This window comes from Heloderma suspectum, chromosome 6, assembly GCF_057233095.1.
Source record: "Heloderma suspectum isolate Gila_16-S chromosome 6, 16-S_ref, whole genome shotgun sequence".
Classification (NCBI taxonomy): Eukaryota; Metazoa; Chordata; class Lepidosauria; order Squamata; family Helodermatidae; genus Heloderma; species Heloderma suspectum.
The window spans coordinates 6,421,560-6,449,331 of record NC_139463.1 but is presented as its reverse complement, the minus strand read 5'-3'; the positions used below and the strand labels follow the sequence as shown (position 1 = coordinate 6,449,331).

General features: G+C 45.0%; 1 protein-coding gene across 5 annotated transcripts; it reads left to right on the top strand.

Annotated features, from left to right (window-relative positions):
- Positions 1-8: 8 nt before the first annotated feature.
- On the top strand, positions 9-27,504 carry LAYN (layilin). Of its 5 annotated transcripts, XR_014784038.1 has the most exons (9): positions 9-214; positions 11,169-11,460; positions 14,424-14,581; positions 17,111-17,152; positions 17,780-17,866; positions 18,164-18,266; positions 19,760-21,155; positions 26,217-26,272; positions 27,231-27,456. XR_014784038.1 is itself a non-coding variant. In XM_084807206.1 (8 exons), the coding sequence occupies exons 1-7, from the start codon at positions 106-108 to the stop codon at positions 26,233-26,235; spliced, it is 810 nt and encodes a 269-aa protein (XP_084663332.1). In that variant the 5' UTR covers positions 26-105; the 3' UTR covers positions 26,236-26,272; positions 27,231-27,504. The 5 variants fall into 5 exon arrangements, 3 of the variants coding, with proteins under 3 accessions (XP_084663330.1, XP_084663332.1, XP_084663333.1); XM_084807206.1 differs by lacking the exon at positions 19,760-21,155 and having other exon boundaries at positions 26-214; positions 27,231-27,504; XR_014784039.1 differs by lacking the exons at positions 9-214; positions 11,169-11,460; positions 26,217-26,272; positions 27,231-27,456 and adding exons at positions 12,224-12,236; positions 12,521-12,566; positions 22,458-24,689.
- The last annotated feature ends 268 nt before the right edge of the window (positions 27,505-27,772 follow it).

Below are 27,772 nucleotides of genomic sequence, written 5' to 3'. Positions count from 1 at the left end.
GGCCCGGAGGCGGAGTCACCGCCGCCTCGGCCGGTGGCAGACGCTCGGCTGGAGCTCGGCGCGCTGCTTTTGCTGGTGTGCTGCTGCTGCTGAGGTCGGCGGGACATGCGGCTCCGGGAACGCGACGGGGGAGCCGCCCGGGCGCCCCTGCTGCTGCTGCTGCTGGCCGCGCTGCGCGGTGTGGCGAGCGCGCAGGCGACGCGGCTGCCTGGCGGTAAGTGCCCTCCCGCGGACCGGGCGAGCGAGCCACCCCAGGCCCGAGTGCGCGGGCTGGATGAGCGGCGGCTGGGCCAGGGAGAGGGAAGTGCTGCGGACGCGCGGTCCCGGGGCTGTTTTCGCCGTCCCGTTTGGTGCAGTGGGGATCGGGGTGCGTGAGGGGCGGGCTTGTGTGTGTGGGGTGAGCAGCGCCCCGGGACTTGGGAGGGGAGGTTGAAAACTCCGCAACTGCCTCCCCTTCTGGAATGGGGAGCCATTGGGGGGGGGGGAACCAGCGCCTTGCCGGGCGCGGGGACGCGGTGCAGTGTGCCCCGAGAACCCTGCCTATGGGTGGCCGAGGTGATGTTGAGTTGGGGGCGGGGGGTGGAGAGATTATTTCCTGAAAGGAGAACAGGGGCACACAGAGCCTCATCAGTGACCAAGGTGGGTGGGGGTCGAGGCAGGGCCAAGCCCACTCCCCACGCCTGGTGCTACTTTTATTACTGCGCATCAAAGATGCTGCAACAGGGGAGTTTGCCCGCCCTTCCCTGGCCCCTGCATTTGTCCACTGCCGCTGCGAAGTCGGGGGGGGGGAGTGAAGGGGCAGCGCGCGCTCTCGCCTGCACCCACACCGGGCAAAGGTCTACTTTAGCGAGGAGGGCTGCGAAGAGCGGGACAAAGGGCTGGCCCAGCCACGGCACCGGTCCTGAGCAGCAAGAAGGAGGCGATGAAGCGTGCAGCCCTCCTCCGGCGCTTGGTTTAGCCGTTTAAAAGCCAGTGAAACCCAGGCGCTTTCTTTAAGCCGCCCAAGTTGTGTGCAGGATTGCATCCAGAAAGGAGTTAACGGTACCCTAGGGAGTGACCTGGCTAATGTGTGTGTGGGGGGGGGGGGGGGCTTCAGCAGGCAGGCAGCGCTTCCAAACCCAAGTGGAAGCCCTGTGTGTTTCCGCAGCTGAGAAACTGGGATACTCTCCAGGCGCCAATCTGGGCTGCTGATGCTTCAGAGAAGGCAAAGTTGGGGTGCAGCCACAGGCTGGGGCTGTGCCGAGGGGGAGGGCATGGCGCCAGGGGCTTTGCTGTCCTTGGCACGTGGAGGGGAAGAGTTGCCAGCTTCACAGCATGCGGGAGGACTCACATGGTGGGCAGCCTTCAGTCTTGGCAGGGCTTAATGTGAGCCCGTGATCGAGCCCAAGAACCTGTTTTCAATTCCGGGGATCGGCACTGGAAGAAATAATAGGAGAACTGCTTACGCCGGGTCAGACTCCTGGCCCATCTGGCCCCAAGTCATCTCTTCCTGCCGCTGGTGGATCTCCAGGGCCTACATGAGAATCTTTTTAGAGCTGGAGGCGGCGTTCGAGCCACTTGGAGATTTTTAATGTGAAGCGGTATATAAATATTATTAATACATAAGATAATAAATAATATTGGTACCTTCTGCAGGTCAAGCAGGTGCTCCACCACCAAGCTATGGACCCTTCCATCAAGTGCTAATTCGTGCACAAAGAAGTGCATTCTGCATGCGCAGAATGTCCCTCCATGACCACTGAGTCACTCTAGCAGGGGTGTTGGACTTCTATTCAGCCTGAGGGCCAAAGTCCATTTTGGAGAAGCTCTCAGGGGCTGCTTTCCAGGAATGGGTGGGGCCAAAGGCAAAAGAAAGATACCAGTCTATTGTAACATAAAGCACTTCCTGCCAGTAAGTAAGACTGGGTTCGCACAACGCAATAACCTACACTTAAGGGTTGAGTATGGCTTGAGTGTGGGTTGTCATTGGACCATGGGGTTGTTGAAACATGGCTTATCGTGATGTCTGAACAACTCATGAAGAGAACCCGTGGTTTGTTGTTGGGTTGTGAACTGTGGGTTGTTCTGATTAACAAACCAAGATTTGTTATCACGGCTGGGTTCAGACAACACAATACCCCATGTTTCAACAATAACCCATGTTTCAATGACAACCACACTCAATCCTTGAATATGTTGTGTGAACCCAGTCAGTGCATTAGGAGAGGCATTTCCACATTTGAGAATGGTGAAAAAACAGCACAAAGGCCAGAAAATCACCAAACTATCTGTGGTTGGGGGAAAGGGGCGTAGCTATCATAGGAACCCCCGAGGGCCAAATTTAGCCCCGAGGCCTGAGGTTCTGCACCTCTGCACTATAGCTCTAGGCTAAAGGCCTCTGCACTATAGTGTGCAGGCCTTTAGCCTGGAGCACATCATTTCCATTTCACATTTGAAGATTTGAGAGCTCCAGAGCTTTTCAGAAGTCAGCCACTGGAAATGGGGTGCCTTTAGCAAGAGCCATGGCAGCTCCACAGCGCTAGAAATATTCTAGCACAAAAATGTTCCAGCTAGAAATATTATACAGTGGACTGACCACTCAAGCACAATAGCATTTTAAGCATCTTCTCAGAATATGCATATATTTCCTCCTTCCCTTCTTAAGAGTCCTTAAATAAACTCTTTCTCTACTCTGGGTATGGGGAGTGTCTGAAAATAAATACTGCCAAAGATTCCCCAGTTGTTGTATACTAGTCAGGCAGATTTGTTTCCTTTGGGTGGATGTGTCTGTTCCTCCACCCACACCACTAAAAGTGTCACAGGCTGTCTCCAGAATCATGTAGACAATGTAAAAATCAACCCAGTAATGCAGTAACGCATGCTGAAATTATTTGATAAGTATTTCTAATTAAAAGCCATTTTTTTCTTTAAATGTTACAGGCATTTGCTTTTTGTGTTCATGAAGTGAAGATATATAGTCAGTTCATGCTGCCATTTGAAACACTGTGAAAGCACCTCAAACATTGTACTTTTGGCATAAAGCTGAGTCGAATATCCCCACACTCACACTTCCATGGGGTGTCCCATGAAAAGGGAAGCAATATTTGTTGACTTCTGCAAGTGGGCAAGTTCTAAGAATGTTTGAGCTGGAGGAAGGGGTCTTACCTTTAAATATGAGGTAGCCAATAGTTTTTCTTTCCTCCTTCTAGAAAAAAACAAAAAAGCCTTCCACTTCCCCAAAGATTAATCCATTTTGGGGGGCACTTTAGCCCCATCCCTGAAACATACAGAAATTGCTGGGTTGAATGCATCAGCAAGCACCAGCGCTATTTTGGCATGCAGAACCAGTCTCACACACGCTCTGACCTGCTACATCCTGAAAAATTTTCACAAAGTGACTTGTGCCCAGAGGTGGTTCTGTATTGGGGGCAAATGGGGTAGCGACTCTCCACCTGTCCCCCATGCACTTGTAGCAGAGAGATCCCGCCTAAACCAGGTATGTGTGGAGCTGCCAAGTACCACATCTGCCCTGTCTTCCGCCCTACCAGCCCCAGTGGGCACCAGTCGCCGCTGTTTGTGCCATGATGCAGTCATACAGTGTTTGATGATGTGCAAGTCAGGTTTGCGATGCAAACATACCCCCTGCAAAAATGGTTGCTGTGTTATGATTTTGTCGTGAAGCCGCCAGAGTAAATAACTATCATGTGAATGCATAGATTGTGAGGCTCACCACCACTCACTTGCTGTTCTGATGCTGGTTAGTTTTAACATTAAAAATACGTTGAAGTTCTTTACTCAATCATCCTCATCAAAACCGTGGGTGATATAATATTATTGTTCCCACTTTACAGAAGATGAGTGGAGGCCAAGGCAGAGAGCCAGTGTGGTGTAGGGGTTAGTGTTGGACTAGGCCGGGGGATACCTGGGTTCAAATCCCCACATGGCTATAAAGCTCACTAGGTGACTGAGAGCCAGTCACTGACTCTCAGTCTAACCTACCTTGCAGGGTTGTTGTGAGGATAAAATGGGGAGGGGTACGATCATGTACACCACCTTGGGCTCCTTGAAGGAAAAAGCAGGATATAATTCTAACAAATAATAACCACACAAGGCCTTGATTACAAACGGATTTGAGCTCTAGCCTCCCAGGTCCAACGCTGTGTATTGGATCATACTGACCATTTGCAGAACTACCCATTATTTGTCCAAATCATTAATAAAGTATTTCCTGATGTTTCTTGCAGCAAATATGAAAAATATGATGTGCTCTGCTAAACGTTTAGGAACATGCTTGAAAGGGTTGTGATTGGCCATGGATTTCTGGTGCACATCCACTGCCTGTTTAGGAGCTCACATCCACCCTTCCCCCATCATTTTTTTTTCTGCATGGAACTCCACTGTTGCCCAGCTACCATGCAAAGTATGAAGTTGCTCTAAGCAGGGATTTGAACCTGTGCTGCTAGTGCTAAAAAAAACCTGCCCTGTTGTTCTAGAGAAACGAGTTAGATGCTTGGATTTTTACAAGTGGTTGGATCCAGACTTGGTCATACTTAGAGTAGACCTATTAAATTAATGGGACATAAGGTAGTCATGACTAATGAAGTTCCACTGATTTCAGTGGGTCTGCTCTAAGTACAACTAAGACTGGATCCAACCCAGTATCTTTAGCTATGTGGTAGAGTGAGCTCACTGGTTGGACAGTTGACTTGTAGCACCGGCTGGATTGCAGTTGCCAGCATCGCATTCTTGCCTTGCTAAAAATAGCTTCACATTTTGCTGATAAAACACAGACAATTTGCCAAGTTGTTACGAAAATTTTTAGTTTAACTTCCAAAGCAGCCCATTCTTTAGATGTGGATTTTCTGCAGACTTGGTTGATGCCAATTTTATTAAAGTAACAGGGTCTTCTGTTCCTCTCCTCACAGCTGTTGATCTGATTCTTCAGAGGTAGCATCTTTCATCAAAGCTGCATGTGTCTCACATTATCGATGGTGACAAGGCTATTTTTGCTGTGCTCAGCATTTTAACTTGCATGCCTTCCACAAGTAATTCCAAGTAGTCAGATGATGGTATTGTATTATGTTAAGATTCTTGGAATGGAGTGCTACAGAGTTCTGCTTTATACTTTAAGGAAGAGGGGAAACAAAGCCATCCTTCAAACTGTAGTTTAGAAATACCCATTTGCACCACAGAGATTTCTAACATCTTGTCTGGCTTCTCAGAACAAAACCATTTGCCTCAGCAGAAATAAACACTGGATAAGCTTGGCCATATGGTATGTAATTAAAATGACCTACTCTGTCTGATGTGGTCTTCACTTTCCCTATCTATGTCACCCAGAGAATGACACTTATTGGGCATCTGCTAAATATAGTAAATAAATAAATAAAGCCAGATTGTGAAATGCATGAGGTGGAGATTAGCTGATGATATATATTTATAGGACCCTTATACTGAGGTATAGGAGCCTTATACTGAGTCAAACCATTAAATGATCTAGCTCAGCAATTCCTACACTGATTGGCAGCAGCTCTGCAGTGTTTTGTTCTGGTATCTTTTCCCAGCCCTATCTGGAGATGCCAGGTATTGAACCTTGGACCTTCTGCTTACAAAATGTGGACTCTACCAGTCCATGTGAAATGTCCATAATGTTAATTCTGAGACTGAATGAACCTGAATAAATCAAATTGGACTGGACTGGACTGGACTGGACTGAACTGAACTGAAAGTAGAGGTGGGAACTAGAGGATCGGCTATCCTTGACTTGATCCTAACCAACAGAGATGACTTCGTGGATAAAGTAGCAGTTACAGGAACTCTGGGGGAAAGCGACCATGTTATACTTGAGTTCATGGTTCTAAAGGAAGCAAAAGCTGAGTGTAGCCAAACGCGTACCCTGGAGTTTAGGAAAGCTGATTTTAATAAACTCAGAACAATTATCAGTAAGGTCCCATGGCAAGTGACTTTAAAGAGAAAAGGAGTCCAAGATGGGTGGGAGTTTTAAAAAAAGGAAATTCTCAAGGCACAATTACAAACAATTCCAACAAGAAAAAAAGGTGGAAGAGAACAGAAGAAGCCAATGTGACTTCACAAAAAGCTAAGAGATGACCTGAAAACAAGAGAGTTCACATACAGGAAGTCGAAAGAAGACCAAGCAACAAAGGAAGAGTACAGGCAGGTAGCACAGAATTGCAGGGATGGCGTCAGGAAGGCTAAAGCTGAGAATGAGCTGAGGTTAGGGAGGGATGCTAAAAGCAACAAAAAGGCTTTCTTCAGATACGTGCAAAGTAAAAGACAGAGGAAAGAAATGGTGGTTCAGCTATTAAATAAGGATGGCAAAATGATAACAGATGACAAAGAAAAGGCAGAGGTGCTCAATTCCTACTTTGGCTCAGTCTTCTCCCAAAAGAGGGTCTATGACCCCCCCCCCCCGGCAAAGGCGATGTACAGGCTGAAGGGGCAGGATTGCAGCTTGAGATCGATAGGCATATGGTCAAGGAAAACCTAATTACTTTGAATGAGTTCAAATCTCCAGGGCCAGATGAACAGCACCCTAGAGTAACAAAGGAACTGGCAGAAGAACTCTCAGAACCGCTGTCTATTCTCTTTGAGAAATCATGGAGGACGGGTGAAGTGCCAGATGACTGGAGGAGGGCTAATGTTGTCCCTATCTTCAAAGAGGGTAAAAAGGAGGAACCTGGGAAACTTCAGACCAGTCAGTCTGACATCAATCCCTGGGAAAATTCTGGAGCAGATGATAAAGGAATCCATCTGGAAGCACCTTGAAAACAATGTAGTGGTTACTCGAAGCCAACATGGATTTGTCAAGAACAAATCCTGCCAGATGAATCTGATCTCATTTTTTGATCAGGTAACCTCCCTTGTGGACTGTGGGAATGCTGTGGACATCATATACCTTGACTTCAGCAAAGCTTTCGACAAAGTGCCCCATGATCTCCTGATGAGCAAACTAGCTCAAAGTGGGCTAGATGAAACAACGATCCGGTGGATCCGGAGTTGGCTACAGAATTGGACTCGAAGAGAGCTTATCAATGGGATCTTCTCAACCTGGGGAGAGGTAACGAGCGGGGTACCCCAGGGCTCAGTCCTGGGCCCAGTGCTTTTCCACATTTTTATTAATGACTTGGAGGAGGAGGTGCAGGGAATGCTGATCAGATTTGCAGATGACACCAAATTGGGTGGGATAGCTAATACTTTGGAAGACAGAAACAAAATTCAAAGTGATCTGGATAGACTGGAGCGCTGGGCAGAAAACAACAGAATGAAATTTAATAGGGATAAATGCCAAGTTCTGCACCTAGGAAAAAGAAACCAAATGCACAGTTACAAGATGGGGGATACGTGGCTCAACAACACTACAAGCGAGAAGGATCTTGGAATGGTTGTAGATCACAAGCTGAAGATGAGCCAACAATGTGATGTGGCTGCAAAAAAAGGCAAATGCTATTCTGGGCTGCATTAATAGAAGCATAGTTTCCAAATCCCGAGAAATACTAGTTCCCCTCTACTCAGCACTGGTTAGGCCTCATCTGGAGTACTGTGTCCAGTTCTGGGCGCCGCACTTTAAGAAGGATGCAGACAAGCTGGAAAGGGTTCAGAGGAGGGCAACAAAGATGATCAGGGGACTGGAAATAAAGCCCTATGAAGAGAGACTGAAAGACCTGGGCATGTTTAGCCTTGAGAAGAGAAGACTGAGGGGAGATAGGATAGCGCCGTTCAAGTACTTGCAAGGTTGTCACAGAGGAAGGCCAGGATCTCTTCTTGATCATCCCAGAGTGCAGGACACGGAATAATGGGCTCAAGTTACAGGAAGCCACATTCTGGCTGAACATCAGGAAAAACTTCCTGACTGTTAAAGCAATACAACAATGGAACCACTTACCTACGGAGGTGGTGGGTTCTCCCACAGTGGAGGCATTCAAGACAAGGCTGGACAGCCATCTGTCAGGTATGCTTTGACTTGGATTCCTGCACTGAGCAGGGGATTGGACTTGATGATCTTATAGGCCCCTTCCAGTCCTACTATTGTATGATTCTATGATTCTTTGCTCATATTTATTTCTGATAAGAAGTCCTTACATGAAGCAGAATTTAAGCTCTTTGGGGCCATCAGGTACCAACAGAATTCCCAGGGTTTAGGCTAACTTGATCCAGAAGGATTTATAGTAGAGCTGAGTGGTACCTTTATTTTAACTAGGCTTAAATTTGGCAGCTGCAGGGTGGTTTCACCTTTTTTTTCTGTTTCCTCTACCAGCCTGATCATGTACTCTTAGTTGTAGGAGGGGTCACTCTGATGCTGAAGGATGCTTGCCCTCACTTGGCTTAAGAACAATGCAGTTAGAATAAAGGCAGAAGCAGGAACCAATGCTGCTTTCACCTTCAGTCTGGCATCTTTGGGGGGGAACAGAAGGAATTGGGATGGCTGGGGGGAGAACATATGGCCAAAGTGCCTCCGCACCCATTTTACAGCCTGCAAATGGAGGGGCAAAGTTGAGGTTTGCATTTCAGCTCTATTTTATAATTAATAGGGCTACCTGTCAAAAAGACTGGCCTCTGAACCAATCAGGGCCTTGACAATTGTGCAAAGGAAGTTGGGAAACTTCATTAACATAAGAAGAGTCCTGCTGGATCAGACCAAGGGTCCATCTAGTCCAGCATTCTGTTCACACAGTGGCCAACCAGCTGTCGACCAGGAACCCACAAGCAGGACACGAGCGTAACAGCACCCTCCCACCCATGTTCCCCAGCAACTGGTGCACATAGGCTCACTGCCTCTGGTTCTGGAGCAGCAGCACACTGGGTTGACATTTTCATCGAGCTGTCTACCACAACCCCAAGATCCAGCCCACTCAGATTTAGAGGCAGAATCCATAACTAGTTGGCCATAAATGAGATGCCTCAGAAGTAGACAGGGGTGATCCGATAGACACTGTTTACTTGGACTTCCAAAAGGCTTTTGACAAAGTCCCTCACCAAAGACTCCTGAGCAAACTTAGCAGTCATGGAGTAAGAGGAGAGGTCCTCTTATGGATCAGTAACTGGCTAAAGAACAGAAAGCAGAGAGTAGGAATAAATGGTAAATTCTCCCAATGGAGGGAAGTAAATAGTGGAGTCCCACAGCGATCTGTATTGGGACCAATGCTTTTCAACCTGTTCATAAATGATCTGGAATTAGGAGTGAGCAGTGAAGTGGCCAAGTTTGCGGATGACACCAAATTATTTAGGGTGGTTAAAACAAAAAGGGATTGTGAAGAGCTCGAAAAGGATCTCTCCAAACTGGGAGAATGGGCATCTAAATGGAAAATGCAGTTCAGTGTAAGCAAATGCACACTGGGGCAAAAAATCCCAACTTCAAGTATGCACTGATGGGATCTGAACTAGCGGTGACCGACCAAGAAAGAGATCTTGGGGTTGTGGTGGACAGCTTGATGAAAATGTCAACCCAGTGTGCGCAGCTGTTGTTTAAAAAAAAAAAAAAAGGCAAACTCCATGTTAGGCATAATTATACAAATCTATGGTGTGACCACACTTGGAATACTATGTCCAGTTCTGGTCACCGCACCTAAAAAAAAATACATTGTCGAGCTGGAAAAAGTGCAGAAAAAGGCAACTAAAATGATCAAGGGGCTGGAGCATCTCTCTTATAAGTAGTGATGTATGAAAGTCACTTACCTTTCGCAGATTATGTTTATGGGGGGGAGGCATTCCATCCCTCCCCCCAGAATCCTCGATGGGGGGGGAGGTGCTCCGTTCCTCCGCCTCGGAATCCTCCGCGGCTGGCTGTGCTCCGCGGCAGCTCACGGAGCAGCAGGCAAGGCCGCAGCCATATTTCCGGCCACTGAGGGCTCTGGGGGGGGGCAAAAAACCGCATACGCAAATGGCGGTGGCTACGGCCGCCGCCATTTGCATTCCTTAGTTTGGGCCGTCTTAGTCTACATAAATATTTACGTAGACTAAGACGGCGAAAATAAGGGGAACGCAAATAGCGTAGCTGACGCTATTTGCGTTCCCCTTATTTTTGCCGTCTTAGTCTACGTAAATATTTATGTAGACTAAGATGGCCCAAACTAAGGAACGCAAATGGTGGCGGCCGTAGCCGCCGCCATTTGCGTACGCCTTTTTTTTTTTTTTTTTTTTACCCAGACGTTTTAGGCTACATAAAAACTTACGTAGCCTATCATGTCTCTGTAAAAAAAAAAAATGTAAATGGAGGCGGCGGCCGGTCGGAAGACCAGCTGCTGCCAGAGCCGCTGCTGCCCGGAAGATCCGCCCCAGGTAAGTCTTCCCGGGGAAGATCCGCGGGGGGGCAGGGGGGCAGGCCATTCCGCCACAGATTTTGGGGGGCCGAATGCACTGGCATTCGTCCTCACCATGATCCGTGGCGGAATTCTCTGCCATCCCTATAAGAGAAGCTTATAACAGCTGGGATTGTTTAGCCTGGAAAAAGGAGGGTAAGGGGAGACATGATGGAGGTGTACAGAATTATGCATGGTGTGGAGAATGTGGATAGGGAGACATTTTCTCCCTCTCTCATAATTCTAGAACCCAAAGGGGTGATCATGTGAAGCTGATTGGTGGGAGATTCAGGACAGAGAAAAGGAAGGACTTCTTCACACAGTGCAGAATTAAACTATGGAATTCACTTCTTCAAGAAGTAGTGATGGCCACCAGTTTGGATGGCTTTAAAAGGAGGTTGGGCAAATTCCTGCAGGAAAAGACTATCAAAGGCTACTAGTCTTGATGGCTATGTGCTACCTCCAGGATCAGGGGCATATGCCTATGTACACGAGTTCCTGGGGAACATGGGCAGGAAGGTGCTGTTGCACTCACATCCTGCTTGTGAATTTCCCATGGGCAGCTGGTTGGCCACTGTGTGAGCAGAATGCAGGACTAGATGGATCCTTGGCTTGATCCAGCATGGCTGCTCTTATGTTCTTATGAACCTTGCTGGCACCTGACAGGAATGTTTTCCTCAACAGCAATTTTTTTTAAAGGCCAACCAGTCTATTTCCATGATATGCAGTAAAATAGGCATTCATGATTCAAACTAATGTTAGTTCCTGTTGGGTGTTGAAAGAGCCATTCCATACAACATGCAATTAATCTGACAATTGCTCATCGTCTTTTCCTCCCTGTCTCTGCTAATGGGTTTGTTTCTGTTTCTGCAGGTCAGGTCATCTGCCGGGGAGGAACCCAGAGACCATGCTACAAGTTTGTTTACTTTCATAATGTCCTGCGCAGGGTTGGCTTTAATGAAGCCCTTCAGTCCTGCAGAAGAGATGGAGGAGACCTAGTCAGCATTGAATCACAGTCGGAACAGAAACTGATAGAGAAGATAATTGGGAGTTTTTCAGCCTCTGATGGCGATTTCTGGATAGGACTTATAAGAGAAGATCTGAGCAACAGCACTGAATGCCCAAACTTGTACTCCTGGACTGATGGGAGTTCATCCACATTTCGGTAAGTCCATGGGCATGGAGCCGGAGTAAGATTTCCCCTGAGAATCTAGCAAGTAATAGCAGTAGGGGTTAGAAACAGAGGTTCTTTCCCATTTGTAAATAAGATTTACCCTTTGAAGAAGCATTGGGTCTTTAATCCAGCTCCCTTGAGAATGTCTCTGGTTGTTGCTACTGTGTCTTGCTTGCCTTGCTGGCCATGCCTTCCGGATGCAGTTGGATCCCTCTGGTGGCACATGCTGTGTGGAGGAGTTCAGGTTATTCTGTTTCCTTGCCTGTTCTTGCTGACTAGAAGGATGTTGGGAGCTGTGTGAGTTAACAACAGAAATGTCTGGTGGGAAAGTTATTGGTCCTTACACAGAACCTTCCCACATCCTGACTGCAGACTCCAGTGCCATGTTGGGAATGCAGGATGCTGCCTTGCCCTTTACTTCCTGACACAGTTATTGCTTTCTCCATCTAAATAGCACCATCAGTTGAAATTTGTATACCAGAGTTGACCAGAGGGGAGCCCGTGCTCCCTGGACCTCAGGAGGCACAGAGGCAAATGGCTTTGTAGAATCCTAGAGTTGGAAGGGGCCATTTAGGCCACTGAGTCCAACCCCCTGGTCAGTGCAGGATTCCAGTTTCAAGTATCCTTGACAGATGGCTATTCAGTCTTTTCTTGAATACCTCCAGTGATGGAGAACTCAACCTCCTCCCTGGGCAGCTGGCTCCACTGTCTGACTGCTCTGACTGTTAGGACGTTTTTCCTGATGTTCAACCAAAATCTGCCCTCCTGTAAGTTAAGCCTGTTATATTGTGCCCCCTTCTTCTTCTTCGTATTATTATTATTATCATCATTATTTTTATATTTATATTTATATCCTGCCTTTTTCCCAATACTGGGACTCAAGGCAGCTTTACAACATTAAAATCTTGTACAGTTAAAACATAGAAATGCAAATATACAAAAGTTAAAAATATCATTAAATCATCAGTAGTATTAAAATTGTATAAAATATCAAAATTTTTGAAAGACAACAACAATATAAAAATAGTATCAATCCATCATATTCTCACAGGTTGTGGATGTTACAGAACTGGCTGGGATCCTCTTCTACCTTTTAGGTACTTGGAAAGTGCTATCATATTAGTGTGCTGTAGTGGTTAGAGTGTTGAGCTGGGAGATCCAGGTTTAGTCCCCGCTTGGCCATGGAAGCTCACTGGGTGACTTTGGGCCAGTCACAGACTCTCAGCCCAACCTACCTCACAGGGTTGTTGTGAGAATGAAATGGAGAGGAGGAGGAGGATTATGTACCCCACCTTGGGTTCCTTGGAGGAAAAAAGGTGGGATATAAATGCAAGAAAATGAATGAATGAATGAATGAATGAATGAATGAATATCCTCCCTCAGTCCTCTCTTCTCAAGCCTAAGCCTGTTGATATACTCAGTAACAAGAATTATGGCATTATAGACATGGAAGGGACTAAAGATGCTAAGGGCACAATCGTATGTCTTTTACCCTCAATTAAGCCTCTGGAGGCTTACAAGCATCCAGTGCAGAGTGGGAGGAGCAGCGGAGGCGGTCTTAGCCTCTGACCTCCTCCGGTTCTACATTCCCACTAGACGAGCTTTTTTGCCCATCTAGCTGGGGCATTCTGGCGGGGGAGGAAAGGAGGCTGGAGAGGGGCTTCACTCATATCCCAACCTCCCCAGTCCCCTCCCTGCCCACCAGAACACCCCCTTTACCCCTCTCTGAGGTTGGGTTCTCAACCTCAGAGAGGCAGCCAGCGTGGTTCTTTCCACACCAGCTGTGAGGGGGACGGGGAGGGGTGGAGCACAAATTCCCGGGTCCGAGGTTGGAGCACTGTCTCTGACCACAGATCCAGGAATTCGAAGTATCTTATAGCTCCGTAACCCTCTGATAGGACCACCTACCCATCCGCAGGGCTCCTCCCCACCCTTCACACCCATCAGGGTTAAATGCAGGCAGCCCTGGAAGGGGAGCCAGGAAAGAGTTTTATTGCCTAGGCCAGGGATGAGGGACATATGGTGCTCCAGATGCTATTGGACCGCAATACCCATTGTGGACCACTCTCCCCAGGGAGGTCTGCCTGGTGCCAATATGGTCATCCTTTCAGCACAGGTTAAGACTTTTCTCTACTCCCAGGCATTTGACAGCATATAATAGGGCTTTAACTGGTCCTGGGGTTTCTTAATGTTAATTGTTTTATAATTGGGTTTGTCTTTTTAACTGTAAATGGTTTTTAAGTTTCGGATCTTTTGTAAACCACCCGGGCAGCTTTGGCTATTGGGTGGTATAGAAATGTAATACATCATCATTGTCTTCATCCTCCTCCCTCCACATTGGCTATGTTGGCTAGGGCTGATGGGAGTTGCAGGCCAACAACATCAGGAGGACCACATGTCCCCCATCCCTGGCCTTGGCAAAATCCCAGCCTGAACAGAAAGCTTTTCTAGTCCTTCCTGCTGAGGACAGCCAGTAGCTTGCCTGAATGGGTGGAGTTGCTCCAGTACCTGGGAACCTTTTCCTGCCCAGGGAGATGCTCCAACCTGTAGCCCTGGTGGCTCAGCATACAGGGCAGCCGTGCATAGGCATGAGAGTTCCTGCTTCTGGCCCTGGTAGCTCCTGGCCACCCCCACCATTCTCTTTCATACACATCAACCAGCCTTCCTCAACCTGGCATCCTCCAGATTTGTGAGACTACAACTCCCATCATCTCCAGCTAGCAGACCATTGGTCATACAGGCTGAGGTGATGGGAGTTGTAGTCCAACATACCTGGAGAACCGCAGGTTGGGGAAGGCCAACATAAACTGATGGAGCAGGTGGAAAGCAAGACATTCCTGCAAATGAATTTGCTTCATTTTACATTTCTCTGCTCTAAGAAATGTCCATAATGGGGAGGAATTTGATCCCTCAGGGAAAAACAATTCACCTATTCCTCTACTTTATTTCCACAGTAACTGGTACACAGATGAGCCCTCCTGTGGAGGTGAAGTCTGTGTTGTGATGTATCACCAGCCCTCGGCACCTGATGGCGATGGGGGCCCTTACATGTTTCAGTGGAATGACGACCGATGCAACACGAGGAACAATTTCATCTGCAAATATTCCCAGGGTAATGTTGTGCAGTTTGGTGCAAGAGTCAATTATTTGTGGTGTGGGATGCTTCCTGTAATCCAAGGGATAAAAAGAACATAAGAAAAGCCATGGTGGGTCAGACCAAAGGCCTAATCCACACTCTATAATATTTGGGCAAGCACTTCTCCCAGAAAGGTTTCAGTAGTTGAGATCACCAAGTGTCCAGCCCTTCCTAGAGGAAAAAAATAGGCTGCAATCATATGCAGTTACCTAGGAGTAAGTCCCATTGAACTCACTTACTTCTGAGTAGACATGCCTAGGATTGCACTGTTACTGTCCTGAACAGATTAAAAGTCAAGACTCTAAGAGCCATTCAATGATTATCCCGTGAAGAGAATTCATTAAACCAGACTCCCAGATATATTATGGTCACAGACAATAAAATTTGATATGAACAGAATAAAACACATAAAAAGAATACAGATAATGTTTACCAAAATTAAGTACTCAAAAAAGTTCTTATTTTACCATCCCTTCCTAATTTGTATAGAAGATAGAAGGAGTTTAGTTGCCTTATCAGTAACACAGAGTCATCTATTAAACAGGATGATATTAAAGTTTCAATAGAACTTCCAATTACAGTATTTAATGAAGGAAGAGTCAGCCCTCATTCTGGGCTCCCTGTAAAGACTGGAGTATAAAAGGGCACAAGTAATGAATTCTATCTCCAGTTTCCCAAGGACAAAATTGTTCACTAAGAGGAATCTCATTAAGGGTGCAATCCTATGCATGTTTAGACAGAAAAAATTCCTACAACAGCATTACCCAGCCAGCGAGGACTTTTTTCAGTCTAAACTTGCATAGTATTGTGCCCCATATTGGGCAGTTAGGAGAGCAGAGGGCAAAACAGTTGGGCAGTATAGAAATGTTGAGCAGTATAGAAATGCAATAAAGTAAATAAATAGAACATTAAAACAAGCAAGCATAAATGCTGTCTTGTATTTGTAAATAGTTTTTGTCTGCAAGTATGACGCTCTGACAATTCCATAATTTGAAGTATAGTGGAGAATGACACTTACTCGCCGCAATTCTCAAATGATGAAAATCTAGGTCTTTTAACCTTTGTGTCCAAACATTTGGAGTTTGCTGCTTACTCCAAATCATGACCATGCAAAGGCCATTTTGAAATCAAGACTATATTAAAATGAAGTATAACATTTAATCATTGATATGATCACCCTATACACAAGAGCAATGGCAAAAGAAAGGAACCCATTCCCCTCACTATGCGATATACAGCCCTCTGCCTACTCTCCAAATAATTGTTCTCTGGCCAAATGCCCAGAGACAAAACAACCACACAGAGAGAAAAGGCTGTTGCGCCTCCTTCCCAAGCCAAAAACAAAGGCCACACAAGGAGAGCTAATCAGTAAGTGGCTTCTTGGGGGGATTAAACAGACCAACACACTACAACTTTAAAATACTATTTCCATGCTGCTTACTACTCAAGAATGTAGACCAAGTGAAACCAAATATAATCATTATAATAATTAATAATCTGCTGCTTAGATATTTATGTACATATCACCATCCATGTTCATGCAGACCTGCCCACTCATAAAGAATGAGTGGGCAGGTCTTTGCCCTGAGGGCCTTGCAGTCTAGAAATTGACACAAGGGAGAATGCAAAGGAAGGGAAGGGAAAAGGAAGCTGGGATAAAAAGGAAAGAATTATTGCGGTTATTAGTTACAGTAGGGCACGGAGACTAGGGGGGTTCACCAAAAGCTTCATAGGGAGCTGAATATAGTTACCAGAGGCAAGAACTGGTCCCTCATGCTCTCCAGCCCCCACAAAACGCCCCCTCCCTCAAAGGCATGTTATGTGAGCCTTCAGCTGCTCCACCAAAGCTCTTATAGCTGGGTCTAAAATGCCAGAAGTGCTGAAAAACAATAAAGCAGCGGCCTCTGAGAGAGCTTCTAGCTAATAACAGGAGCCAGAAAGTTTGCCTTGAGTAAGAGTTAGACTAACTCCTTGATGCTCTCTGTCTAAAACCTTTAACCTGCAGGAGACTGATGGAGGCAGAGTTGTCAGCTGTAGATATACAAATTCCTCCACCCTTCGGTTACCCATTTTCAGGACATGTGCAAGTATTCTGGGTTCAGCTCCCTACTGAAAGGACCCCCAAAATGTAGCTTTTCTCTTCTCTTGCCAGTCCCGCTTTGGCAGATACCCAAAGGGAGTTGTCTTTCTGAAGCAGCTTCCCTTTCAAAATTCCTAGAGCTCAGGGTGGAAAAAGCAAAGCCCACAACTGTAAACACACACGCGCGCGCCCCCCCACACACACACACACCAGTGCCTCAGAAACATTGTACTGATGAAGTTCACCAGTGTAATGTTTGAGCTAGCCAAATGTCTTGGGCTGAACCTGTTACATTCACAATCTAGAATGACTTCTGAAAAGCAGAGTTTTCGATTCTTGCTGTCAGTGCAGCTGATTGTTTTTTCCCACCATATTGTAACCAACTGTAGGAGAAAATATGTGTTTGTGGGTTTTTTTCCTTGCAGAAAAGCCAACCATTGCCTCTGAAATGAACACCTCTCAAGCAGGTAAATTTTTTTTCACATCAGTAAAAGTACATGCAGGGGGTAGTCTCTCTCAACACATTTAGAATTATTTTTTTCTTCCTTTTTTAATCTAAACCCTATCCAAATAACGGCCATTGCCCCAGACACACAGAAAAGGGTGGACATACGTAAAACCTTTTCTCATATGAACCCGTATGTCTCACCTATCCTTATGAACATACGTGGCCACCTTATATTTAGTCAAACTATTGGTCCGTCTTGTCAAGGTGGAAATGTTTCTCAAAAGTCTCAGCGGGGGAGAGAGAGTTTCCCAGCCCTGTTAACAGAGCTCCTTCATTAATTGGAGATGCCAAATATTCAGCCTGGGGCCTTCTACAATGCAAAGCGTGTATTCTACCACTAAGCCAGATTTCCTCAACCTGGTGCCCTCCAGATGTGTTGCTTGCAACTCCCATAATTCCCAGCAAGCCATTGGCCATGTGGCCAGGAATGATGGGAGATGCAGGCCAACACATCTGGAAGGCACAGCTCGGTGAAGGCTGTACTAAACCATAGGCCTTCCCCATAAATGTTAGGGGCTCCTCCCCTTAAATGTTTCATGATACAAATAGACTGCTTGCATTGCTAACACCCAGATTTCATTCTTAGGTGTCGTAAGGGAATCTTCAACACTCACATCTCCAGAAGAACCCACTCAAGAAGATATGATGAATAAAACCCTCAAAGAAACCAAAGGTAGACACAATCCAACATAATTTCTCTCTTCATTACCATTCTCCATTTCCCAAAGAATGGAAATGTTTCTTTGTTACACAGCACAGATTTTTAAAGCATACTGGTAGTTGTGCTCATTATGTTCTGTGCTGGATAGCCAGCTCTCTCCCACCCCCAGCACACACATCTCTCCAAAACTGAAATGAAAATGTCAAAATTCTGCAGTGAGAAAATTTGGAGCTCATCAAATTTCATGGAAAAGTAATGCCTTACTTAATTCCCCTTTAAATGTTAGAACTTTATCTTTTTCTCCCACAGAATCCGTTTGGAGCCTTGAGTACATCTTAGTCCCAAGCATTCCTGTGCTGCTGCTTCTCTTGGTCATCACAGCCATTTTCATCTTTTGGCTTTATGCAAAGAGGCAAGTCAAAGTGTGAGGCTTTATGATAGGTTGTCATGGATAGCATCTAAACAGTATCAAGAATGGGTCAAGTGTGTTTCAAGCAAAGAGGATGCATGAATGGACAATGAATAAAATTGGGAGTGCAGAAGTGATGAAAGAGGAAACATGTTAAAGTGCTTTAAGAACCTCAGTTATCTGGGAGATCTTCCTGTTGAGAAGAGAGCTTCTTGAGGAAGAAATATACCACCAACACCCCACAAAAACAAAACAAAACCCAAACCTAAAATCTTCCAGGAAATAAGAGGAGCATATAAAGGATGCTCTCAGACTTTGGCCCCAGTTCAGACACAAGCAATCCTTGGAGCTGCACACTCATTCCTTCCTAGCCTCAGGCACTCCGATTCCTTCCCTGATTTGTGGATTTGGGCAAATCATTATTAGCAATTATTTCTGAATTGGTAAACTATGGTTAGCACTTCCTTTTCAAACCAGTGGTAGAAACCACAGTTTGAAGCCAGTTTCCAATTGTAGTTCAGAGAGCAAGTCAAACCATAGTTTGCCAATTCAGGTGTAACAGCAAATGGTGGTTTGCTTGAAACTAGAAATCAGTGAGGGAACTGAAACATGCGAGGGTAAGAGGTAACGTGTAATGGTTTGGCATTAGGTGAACCAGACTGATGTGTAATATTCTGAAACTAGTACACTGATTTGGTGGTGTTAATATTGGCAACTATCAGGGAAGATGGAGGTGGGTGGATGAATAAAAGCATCTGTGGTCACTCTGGAAAAATCGAGTGTGCTCCAATATCTGTTTCTCCACTTCTTCCTGTTGCCATATAGCACTGTGTTGGTTCGTTTGTACATATATAAGGTCACTTTGCACACTGAATTTTAACATTTTACTCACGCCCATTAGATGGCTTTGTGGCCATGCCCAGTTTTAGCAATGGCATTGTATGAGTACATGTACTAATAAGCCATGGTGGGCTGCGGATCCCTTGTACATGTGGTGGTAAAAATGTGCTTGTTGCCACAAACAAGTGAGGTGGCCCTGGGAATCGCTTTCTGAAGTCCTTGGCATTGTACTGATCCTGTTATACATTAAAGCATCGGATAAATTCTCACACAGGTACATGCGTTTCAGCACCTTGGCCAGCACTCCATTCCTGTATTACCAACGTTCCTGCTGTTATTAATGCTACATGTCCTTCCTGTTGCTAGCTTGTGCCTGCTTCCAGGGTCAAATTCTGCTTGTGGACAAAGAAAGAATTTAATTTCTTGCCTCCTCTTTCTTGCTGCTGTTAAATTCAAATTGTTGGATAATGCTCCAACATAATGCAACAGAAGTGACTATTCCTTTATGCGGTCATCAATTGTGTGTTATTGTTATTATTTTAATAGCAGTTCTCTCTGCAGTGGAACCATTATGTTAGTTTCTTGTTAAGGAAGTATGATGTACTACAGTGGAAGATAGAGGGCAGTTAATACATTTTATTTCTTTCCCTGCCAAGGAGACGGGAGCAAACAGAGCTGAACATGAAGGAATGTGACACCTGGTTGTCCACCAAGAGGCAGACCAGCCCCAGTTTGGAGATACATAATGTAATTCAAAAACAGTCAGAAGCCGATCTTGCTGGGACCAGGCCAGAAATTAAGAATTCTTCTTTCCGGGCCTGTCCTGGAAAAGATAATCCTGATGACCTCTCTGGAGACTATGATAATATGGCTGTCAATACCTCAGAGAGTGGCTTTGTGACATTGGCTAGCACTGAAAGTGGATTTGTCACCAATGATATATATGAACTCTGCAATGACAGAGTGGGGCAAAGCAAAGAGTCAGCCTGGGTAGAAAATGAAATCTATGGATATTAAAGATGACACTCGAGATACTAAGCAAAGTGGGAAATGATCCCATTCACACCAGCTCTGGCACACAGAGACACGTCCCTTATATGCAAAAGAATGTATTTCTGCATTTGGCAGCGCTTAAGGTTTTATGATAAGGATTTTTTTTCTGAAACTGGAATGTAAGGGAACATGTTTTATATATGTATGCAGAGCTTTTATTCAACTGAAGAAATGGTCTTGTGCACCTCAATTCCATTCCTTGTCAGATGTACATCATCTTCTAATAATCTACAGCTTGCCAGTATTTCTGCATCTTAACAACGTGCACCTAAATTCAAACTCCTGTTTTTTTAATTGCCTAATCCCAGATGGAATTTATGATGTTTTTTCCAGCTCCACAGCTAAAAATACTGCAGGTGTAGCAAGCTGTCTCCATCATCACCTGATTTTTACCAGCTGCCTAGTTCCCATTTTTTACCTGTTTTGTCATCCTGAGAGGCAACATTTTTCCAGCAAGGAGGGGGTTGTTCCTCTGTTGTTTCCTGCTCTTCTTATCCACCCAGTCTACTCTCTTATACCCCATTCCTCGTGACACATGACATGAAAACAAATCCCATCAAAACCAATAAAACAGTATGCACAGGGTGTTGGACATTAAACAAAAAGACTCAATTCAAGGACCAGAAATATGGAAGAACTTACAATGTCTATGCAGACAGTGCATTTTATCCTAGGAATGACTGCATTCCCTAGCCCAAATATTTGGAAAGATACTGCTAAAGCAAAAACATCAGAAGCATCTGCATCTGGACAGAGCCCTTGTCAAGAAGGCATTTTTAAGTGTCCTTAGATACTGCTGTACAATAGACTTCTGTGTTAGGTTTGTTTGTATACCTTGACAGAAAGATTGAACACTGGTCACTTAATTCTGGAGGAAACAAGTGACCAGCTACTCGCATGCTGTTGGCTCTTTTGCCCTTTGTGTTGCCAGCAAGCATGTGGAAAACCAGTACAGCTGTATTCCCAGAAGTCCTGATGTGGGTGGCATTACCATGAAAGGTTAGTGAATATAATGTGGATTGGAAACACAAAGCAGCACAAACTGTAACAATCTGTCATGGTAGAAACCAGGGCTGATGCAGCAGTGAGTCATTTTAGGGTCAAACTAGATGTGACATCAGCAGATCTGCCATCAGATCTCTTACAGATTATTATTTTTTGTAAATGCAGTCACTGGAGAGGGGAGGAATTCATATCAGGGTTGTGACACTGGGAGGAGGGTTTTTTACCTTACCCATGCATTTTTCCTGATCTGAATTTCCCCTGCAGTTGCTGTCTGCTCCGCAGGGGAAAATGTACATGTATATATTTCAAACTACACATGGTACTAATCACATGGAGTCACACGTACACACACTTTTTTAAATGTAAAGCAGCCACCCAGGCTGCATCATTTGGAACCTGGGAGGGAGGGTGGGGTCTTAACTCTTTCCTTTCTGCTTGTTTTCTACCTCCAAATTGCCCCAATCGCTGCTTTTGGCCCTGCGGAGAGAAAGGTATGGGTGCTGTTCCCTTCCTGCCACAGGGCTAAAAGCAGCTTGCAGGGGTGGGGGGTGTCAAACAATTTGGAAGTGAAAAATGAACAGAAAGGCAAGTATGAATATGCCTCCTATTGCAGATTACAGCATGGGAAACTGCTTTACAAAATGACAGAGGGAGAATCTAAGAACGTAAGGTGAGCCCTGCTGTGTCAGAGTGAGAATCTGTCTAGTCCAGCATCTGGCTTCTGGGAAGTGCCTCTGGAAAGCCTACAAGCAGGGCATGAAAGTAATAGAGCCAGTGTGGTGTAGTGCTTAGAGTGTTGGACTGAGACTCAAGAGAGCCAGATTCTAGTACCCACTCAGCTATGAAGCTCACTGGGTGGCTTTGGGCCAGTCGCTGACTCTCAGCCTAACCTACCTCACAGGGTTGTTGTGGACTACTATGGAGAGGAGGAGGACTACGTAAGCCACCTTGAGTTCCTTGCGAGAGGAAAAAAGGTGGGATATGAATGTAGTGATAACATAAATAAAAATAAATAATACCTCTACCCTGTTTCCTTCAAGCACCTGGTAATCAATGGAGACCTACAACAAAGGTTGCAGTGTGGGTTGCTCCCGTTTAAGTTTCTAGCCACTCCATTCCACTCCCCCTCCACCTGGCATTCTGTTCCCCACCACCCAAAAATCAGTATTTCATGCCCACTGAAGATGTATTGAGCTGTTTTAGAGATTCTCCCCCCCTTACAGTTGTTTCATAAAGTTGGTATTTCTTTGCATTTAGCCTCTTATTAGTATTTCTTGTTCCTTCACTGTTTTACAGTGCCATTTTTAAAAGGTTTTAAAGCGACTATGAGGAGCCTAGCAACAGCACATACACAAGTGATGGAGGTGGCTAAAAGAAAAGGTGCCCAAAATCTTCATGAACAACATTCTTCTGAGATTAGCATCCAAATCCTTGGTTTCTACCACCAGAGAGCAGTGTATATGAGAGGAATGAACTGGCAGTCATTGGGAAATTGTTTCTTAAATACATTATCATTTTAATTTTGTTTTTTTAACCACTGATTCGTAAGTGGGAGATTTCAACTTTGATCTGGAAATGATCCAGGACTGACAAGACCCCATCCAGAGCCAAGAACAGGTTTGATTTCTGTTTCTTGGAAACACAATACAAGATGGAGGAAAGCAGATGCAGGTTTCAGAAAATGTAATAAAGTTCACTGAGTTCCTTTCCCTCACATTTCAGTGAGTGTCTGCCTTGGATTATATTGGCAAACCCACATGGGAAAAAGGAATAAAGTGACCATGGCTATAAGCAACACATAATTCTTGACTGCACAATGGTGTTGGACATTGTCTTACTGAATTCCATGCTGTTATTCCTGGAAATGAACAAAATCAAACAACCAATACACTATTTGTTGCCATGTTCAGGTTTGATACCAATTTTTTTAACCTGAGTGCCACAACTCCCCACTTAACTGCTCCAAGGAAGAAGCTGTGGGTCAGAGACAGAGAAATACTTTTGTTTGTCTTGCTTTGTCATTTGACATGTGACAGATGAAAAACAGAATATACATTCTGTACTAGCAGCAAGCTTCTGTCATGTACTGAGACAATACTACTACATGAAGCCACAAAAGCTTTTCAGACACTAGTGTGAGGTGATCCTATAGTGAACTGATATTGCAACGTGCTAAAAGATTTGGTGGTGGTGTTGGGGTATGTGCATATGGGTGTGTGAAACCTCTGGGAGCGATTGGCTGAGTTGCTGTGGTGTCATAGGATGCTTGTGAACATTCTAACTTTGGAGCCCTGGACAATCCTTACGAATAGGCCAGTTTATGTGAGGGAAATGAATTGAAAACTCAGTTTAGTTACGACCCTCTCCCTGACACCCTGGCCTAGGAGTAAGAGTGAAAGGTAGATGAAGAAAATAGAAACTCAAACAAGGGGCAGAGGAGAAATACAGTGGTGCAAAGAAGGGGTAATGACAATGAGATGAAATGCCATAGGGCTTAAGCAATTATTTAGTAAGATATTTATTCTCTTGACAGGGGTGAGGTGGAGAGGCTCACTGAGAATCAGGGTAGCTAAAAGAGACCAGGTGCAACAAGCCATGAGTTATCTGAGGGTTGTCTAACGCTCAAACAACCCCTGCTGCCTGGGTTCACACAACATGGCAAGCTGGGTGCCCATGGGTGCCCAGCATGAAGCAACAGCCCCCACAGGTAAATTAAGCCATGGTGGGCTCTCATGTCATGCAAACCAGGGTGGCAAAGGCAGGGAGCTGAGGAAAACATTAGCCAAGAAAACAGAAAGGGCTGCCTGTGTGCTACTGGTAAGAGGGAAGAAGACAGGCATGGTGGCTTAGGAAGCTTGTAATTGGCGGGTCCAGGGCATAGAAGAATGGACATTATGCAGACTCCTTCCCAGATTGTATCATTTTATGTGATGTGCTGGGTGCTTGTAGAATTTCCACCACTCTTTGTGCAGTTCAGCACACAATTGCAGTCAAGGAATTTGCTCATTGCTTTAAAGACTGATTTGCATTGCATGATTTCCAGACATGTGCTAACTGGCAGGTACATTGTGTGAATGGCTCAAACACAACATTTCCTTCTTGTACTTAATCTTTAAGGCTGCAGTCCTATACCCACTTAGCTGGGAGTAAGCCCCATTGAGCTCAGTGGGACTTATTTCTGATAGATTGTTTACTAAATCTTAATAGATAATCCGGGAGCAGTCAGGCATTCATGATCCACTCACATATATATCAGTCATGAGAATCACCTTATAGGGGTTAGGTTGTAGGATGGTTAATGCTTGCAGCACTCTGGGGTTGGTCTAGAATAGAATTCAGGCACATTCCAGTTTTATGATTGACAAAACCTACTAGTGTAATTTCTTGAAACAGCCACAAGCATCCACTGTGGTTTCAGTTACTTCCCATGTTATCCTGGACATAGATTGCACTGTTGTCTTGTTTCTCTTGTGCACATCTGAATGCATTCTTATGTGTCATTTATCCAAGAATAAACTTGTTTTGCTGAAGAAGGGATTGCTGGAATTTAACAAAGATTCGTTAACATTTGGGCTATATCTGCTTCAGTGAGCTGAGTCCTGACCATCCCTTAATTATAGTTCACACTTGCTACTGAATGTGTGAACTTTCTTCATTAAAGAACATTAAGTCTGATCTGTGATGGTTCAGTTCCACAAGCAAATCAGCCCATGATGCTACAGTGAGCAAGGAATAAATATGCATGTATGAATCAGCCCTCTGTTGCTTAAAAGCAAAGATGCCCCAAATCCTCATGAGCAACAATTTGAATGACACTAAGCAACAGCTGCCAAGTGGCACCAGGAAAGTGGTAGCCAGTTCAGTGATAGCCCTTAACTGTCTTCTGCCTTCCCAGTCTTTACTATACTAACTGTACAGTTAAGCAGTTAGATGCATTTGTAGTGGTTGTTGTTGTTGCTATCTTTTTAAAAAGTAATCATTCTCATTAATATTGCTTTCTTAGTATGTTGTAGAATTTGGGTTTTATGGTGTTTCCAGATATTGTGCTTCTAGTGCTACCAAGCAAAAGGCATTGTGCAGCTTTTCCATCTTTCCGTTCTTATTGGGTGGAAGAAGCGATGGGAAAATACAAAAAAGGTTACAAATGGAAAACAATGACGTCTGGGCTTCTTGTAAAGTTTTGTGACTGGAGCAGGGCAATTGCACAATAAAAGCATAATCTGGAAGCATCCCTAATGGTGCAATCCTATGCATGTTTAGTCAGAAAAGTGTCCTACAACTCCCAGCATTCCCTAGCCAGCATGGTGGCTAGGGAATACTGGGAGTTGTAGGACTTTTTTCTGTCTAAACATGCATAGGATTGCACCCTAAAGTAATTTATTTGTATTCTTGTATTATGGGGAATTCTTCATCGTACTATGTGGAAAGACATCAGAACACAGCTAGAGGGAATGTGGGAAATGCCCAGTTCACATTTGTGGGGCTGTGAAAGACCTAAGATTGCATGCTGCTTTCTAGTTTGGGGAGTTTTCCCAATTTTCTGAAGGTACTGGGCAGAATCCAACTTGATGCTTACACTCCTGCTGATTCTCTGGCAATTCCCATCTGCAAGCGGTGCCCGCCACTTGCAGAATGAAGATTTAGTGATTCTGGGGGCAACTGGAAACAAGCAAAATGCTCGTTTCTGGAACAAGGCCGGTCAGCAGAGCTCGCATAAGGGAGCTCTGCCAACCTGTCCCAACTGAGAAACAAGCATTTCTGCTAGTTTCAGGGCTTCCTCTGGAAAGACCTAAATCTCTGTTGTGCAAGTGGTGCGTCCTGCTTGTGCAGTGGAATTGGCAAGACCCACCACTTGTGCAAGTGGTATTTGCATCATCAGGGTACAAGAGAATCAGCGGAGGTGTAAACACCTAATGGATTCTGCGTACCTCCTCCCATTTGACTCCCTGCATGCAATCAGCAGTGAAGTAATACTTACAAAGTGCCCGAACTATCAATAGATACTAACATTGTTAATACAATGACTGGCATTTTATTTCCTTTTGCATCAAACAGAGCTAAACCACAAGACTGAATTAAAACCATTACCCAGAAGCCACCAGGGAGCCGAGGTATAGCGTTGTCTCTGGAAGAATGTGTGTTGTATGGGAATGAAATAACCATAAAAATGAATGCAGAACATTGATGATTTTCCTTTGCCAGTATAAACACCTACGGCAACCAGTTCTCTGGATCCAAGTCCTATCACTTTGCAGTCAGTACAGTCTTTTTCCATTGCCGTTGGCCTTTGCCTGATGGTCAGCATCAGCCTATGACTCTGTGTTTCCTAGCTAGCTGTCTTGAGAAATGCCTGCTGCCAGCTAGGTCCTCCAAGGTGCAAATCTCTCTGGAAAACCGTGACCATATGCATAGGGGTCTTGGGAGCCAGACAATCGCTACAAGAAGTCTGAACCATGCTAAGCAACGGCTGCCAAGTGGCACCAGAGAAGTGGAAGCCAGTTCAGTGACAGCCCTTGGCTGCCTTCCCAATCTTTACCATACTAACTGTACATTTTATGAAGCTGTTAGAGGCATTTGTTTTTTGGTTTTTATTCAAAACATTTTAATCATTTCTCATCAACATTTCTTAGGACATCCAGGATCATCTGTTACTGGTTTAGGTAAACAGGAAACAAGAGCTGTGCTGGGAAAACCCATGGCTCCAATCCTTGTGTGTCTTATTAATCACTTTTAAAGTGGGATGGCAGCGTTTTTAGACAGTGCTGGTGACTTGCTGTCTGTGCAAATATCAAGCCAGCTATCCCATACAACTATTCTGTAATGTGATCGTTACATTGTCTTTTCCTGAGATTGAGGGGCAGGGCGGGGCGGGGCGGGGCGGGGGGGCATGGAGAAGCGTCCTTGTAAATTTCACAGTTACATGAGTGGAATGCCCATCATTATGAGTGTAGGGGGTGGGGGCAGAATAAGGCTCTGCATATTATAGGGACCCCTGGCAGCAGTCTGGGGAGGAGTTTGCCCTTCATTCAAATGTGTATCAAACTGCTGCCCATTTACTTTGTCCCACAGAACTCACCGCCAGGCAAAGAAGGCTGAACCTGCCTCCGTCCTCATAGCTCTGTCCTGATTTCCATTTCTTGGTCATGCTTGAGGGTTTCAAAAAGACTGAGCCCAGGAATTATCTTTCTATATACATGAACGGAACAACAGTGTGCTGGGTACTGTTCAGAATGTATGTCCTCTGCCAAAGAGCTTAAAATTAGAGCTGCAACCCAATTAAATAAATGTTAATCAGATGTATGAGTTTTAGTTGATCAGTGGATTATTAAATTTGCATATGGCTAAACAAACAATATTTCAGAAACAAGGAGCATGCTTTCTATGTTTTTAGATACTGCGCACACAGTGGGTATTCCCTCCTATTTGAGAAAGTATAAGAAATTAAAAGAGCCAGACTGGAACAGACCAAAAGCTTATCAAGTCCAGCATTCTTTTCCCATAATGGCCAACCAGATGCCTATGGAAAGGTCGCAAGCAGGACATGAATAATAGCACCCTCCCTCTCATGTTCCCCAGCATACTGCCTCTGACACTGGAGGTAATACACAGCT